The sequence below is a fragment of the Sinocyclocheilus rhinocerous genome, unplaced genomic scaffold (assembly GCF_001515625.1).
Source record: "Sinocyclocheilus rhinocerous isolate Xijiao unplaced genomic scaffold, SAMN03320098_v1.1 scaffold1365, whole genome shotgun sequence".
Classification (NCBI taxonomy): domain Eukaryota; kingdom Metazoa; phylum Chordata; class Actinopteri; order Cypriniformes; family Cyprinidae; genus Sinocyclocheilus; species Sinocyclocheilus rhinocerous.
In genome coordinates, this window is record NW_015628688.1 from 101,642 (window position 1) to 103,787 (window position 2,146).

Genomic DNA, 2,146 nt, shown 5'->3' on the forward strand with positions numbered 1-2,146 from the left:
AGTCTGAGGAGGAGGGGCCGGGTGAAAAAAACCCTCTCCAATATTTTGAATTTGGACTGCAATACCTAGTTCAACCACTCGGTGTCAATCCTACATACAGCACCTTTAATGAATAGTCCAATTTTTGTTGTATATGAGGTTTGCACAGATCAGTGTAAGTTTATAGTGTAAGTGCCTCACTTCGGAAAATATAACGGTTAACCATTAAGATGACAACAACCCAGCGCGCCAATACTTCGTTAACTGCATCATTGATAAGTTGATCTCGGTGCAGTGGTTCTGTGCTGTGATAGCGCTGAGGGTCCAGACGGCATCAGACCCTCATTCATGCCGCGTGTCGCAGCTGATTGAGTAGGACTGGGTCCCAGCTGCAGCAGTAGGTTATATGTGCCAGTCTCTGACAGTCCCCTTCTCATTCCAAGCCCACCGCGCTGCGCCATCGCTCCGCCTCGCCTGCGTGAGGAGATCAGGCCGCCACGCTGGGCAGGTGAACTCTGCACAGGAGCGCCGCTAAACTGCACAGCCTGCGAGGCCATCAGACAGGCTTGTAATTTGCGTTTGGCACGCCAGCGGGCCACTCGAAGACGAGTCTTTTCCCTTCGTTCCCTTACCAAGTCTGCAAGTAGAGCCTGCGGTAGAGTCTGCTCCAGCTCACGCCGTCGGTTTGTACTACGGCCTCGGTTCGTGTTGCGGCCTCTCAGAGTCCGGCTGAGTTTGTATTCTTCATACAGATTCAGGTCCTTACGTCTCGGACGCACCTGCTTTTGGACCCCTGCCACTGACAGCTGAGAGTCGTCATCTAAATGCGGCCAGGGAAGAGAGAGATTACATAGATTAATAAAAGTATTTAATATTTTAACCAAGTATTGAGCCATTTCACAGAAGTAGAACGTAATGGTTTAATAATGGTTAACTAAAACCATAAAACAAATTAATTGAAATTAAATATTTTAAAAACATTTTATTGCAAACTAAAACTATTACTAAAACCATTTAAAAAAATTAATTGAAATTAAATATTTTAAAAACATTTTATTGCAGCTAGTTGCCAAAGCAATACTTCCAATTTACTTTTATTTATTTATTTTTACTAAAATAACTAACATTGAAATAAAAATTAATTTAAAAAAAACATATAGGAATATTAAAAAACGTAAAAAACCAAAAAATGTCAACTTTAAAATAAAATATAAAAAACTATAATAGTATCACTGATACTTAAAATAGCTTGGCACATAAGTGCTCAAATATTTGACCCAGTCCAACCAAAGCCCATCTCAAAACTACTGTGATTTCAAGAAAAACCAAAAAAGGCAAACTGGACTGAAACACCCCTAAACATTATAATATACACACACAGTGAAATATTACAGAAGCCTTCATTCATTTGAACACATTAATAAACAGGCAGTGTTTACTCTGTCACAGGGTGGCACAAAAGATCACTCTAAAGCTTTTTGTATGAAACTCATGAACTGACAGATCGGTTGCGATTCCGTGCATGACGCAGCTTCGGCGTGTGGTGAAAACATGGTTTCTAATGTTACACATGTCAGCTTTTTCCTCTCCTCAAAACGGTTTTGGCTGCTCACTGCAACATTACATCCTGTCAGTTTCCTGATAATCTTGAGTATCTTCTTATCAATGTTTGCTGAGCAAGATTCATTTACACTATAGCCAAGATATCTAGATTTTTAGAATACATTTGGTTTTTCACTGTAACCTGACATGTAATTTATAACTTTTTTCATATTTTATGACATCATATTAATTTAAGGATTACATGTAATATTTGTACTTTTCACACTGCACGACAATTTAAAAGTAGTTAAAGCAAAAGGGCCCTTAAAATGGTTCCAAAAAAATCTCAAAACTATACAAATTTTTACTTAAAATCCTGATTTTGATTCCGAAAAATTTAACTGGCGATGCACTGAGAAACAAAAAAGTTGTCACTGTAAAATGCACACTAAAATGTACAGTTTAGGTACTTATATTTACACTTTATGTATTAATGTGTACTTTTAAGATACTATTAAGCACAAAAACAAAAACTCTCAGGAATGGATGCCCTGTGTGCCTGAGCATTTGAGGTGGGGAAAAAAAATAAAATAATAATAATTATTGTATATATATATATATATAT

General features: G+C 37.7%; 1 protein-coding gene across 1 annotated transcript in view; it reads right to left on the reverse strand.

Moving 5' to 3' along the window:
* Positions 1-62: 62 nt before the first annotated feature.
* The window catches only part of LOC107738112 (uncharacterized), a 10,780-nt gene continuing 8,696 nt past the window's right edge, over positions 63-2,146 (reverse strand). The window contains exon 4 of the mRNA XM_016549801.1: positions 63-799. Within this exon, the coding sequence (XP_016405287.1) occupies positions 249-799 (551 nt within the window). The 3' untranslated portion in view covers positions 63-248. The remainder of the gene's footprint in view (positions 800-2,146) is intronic.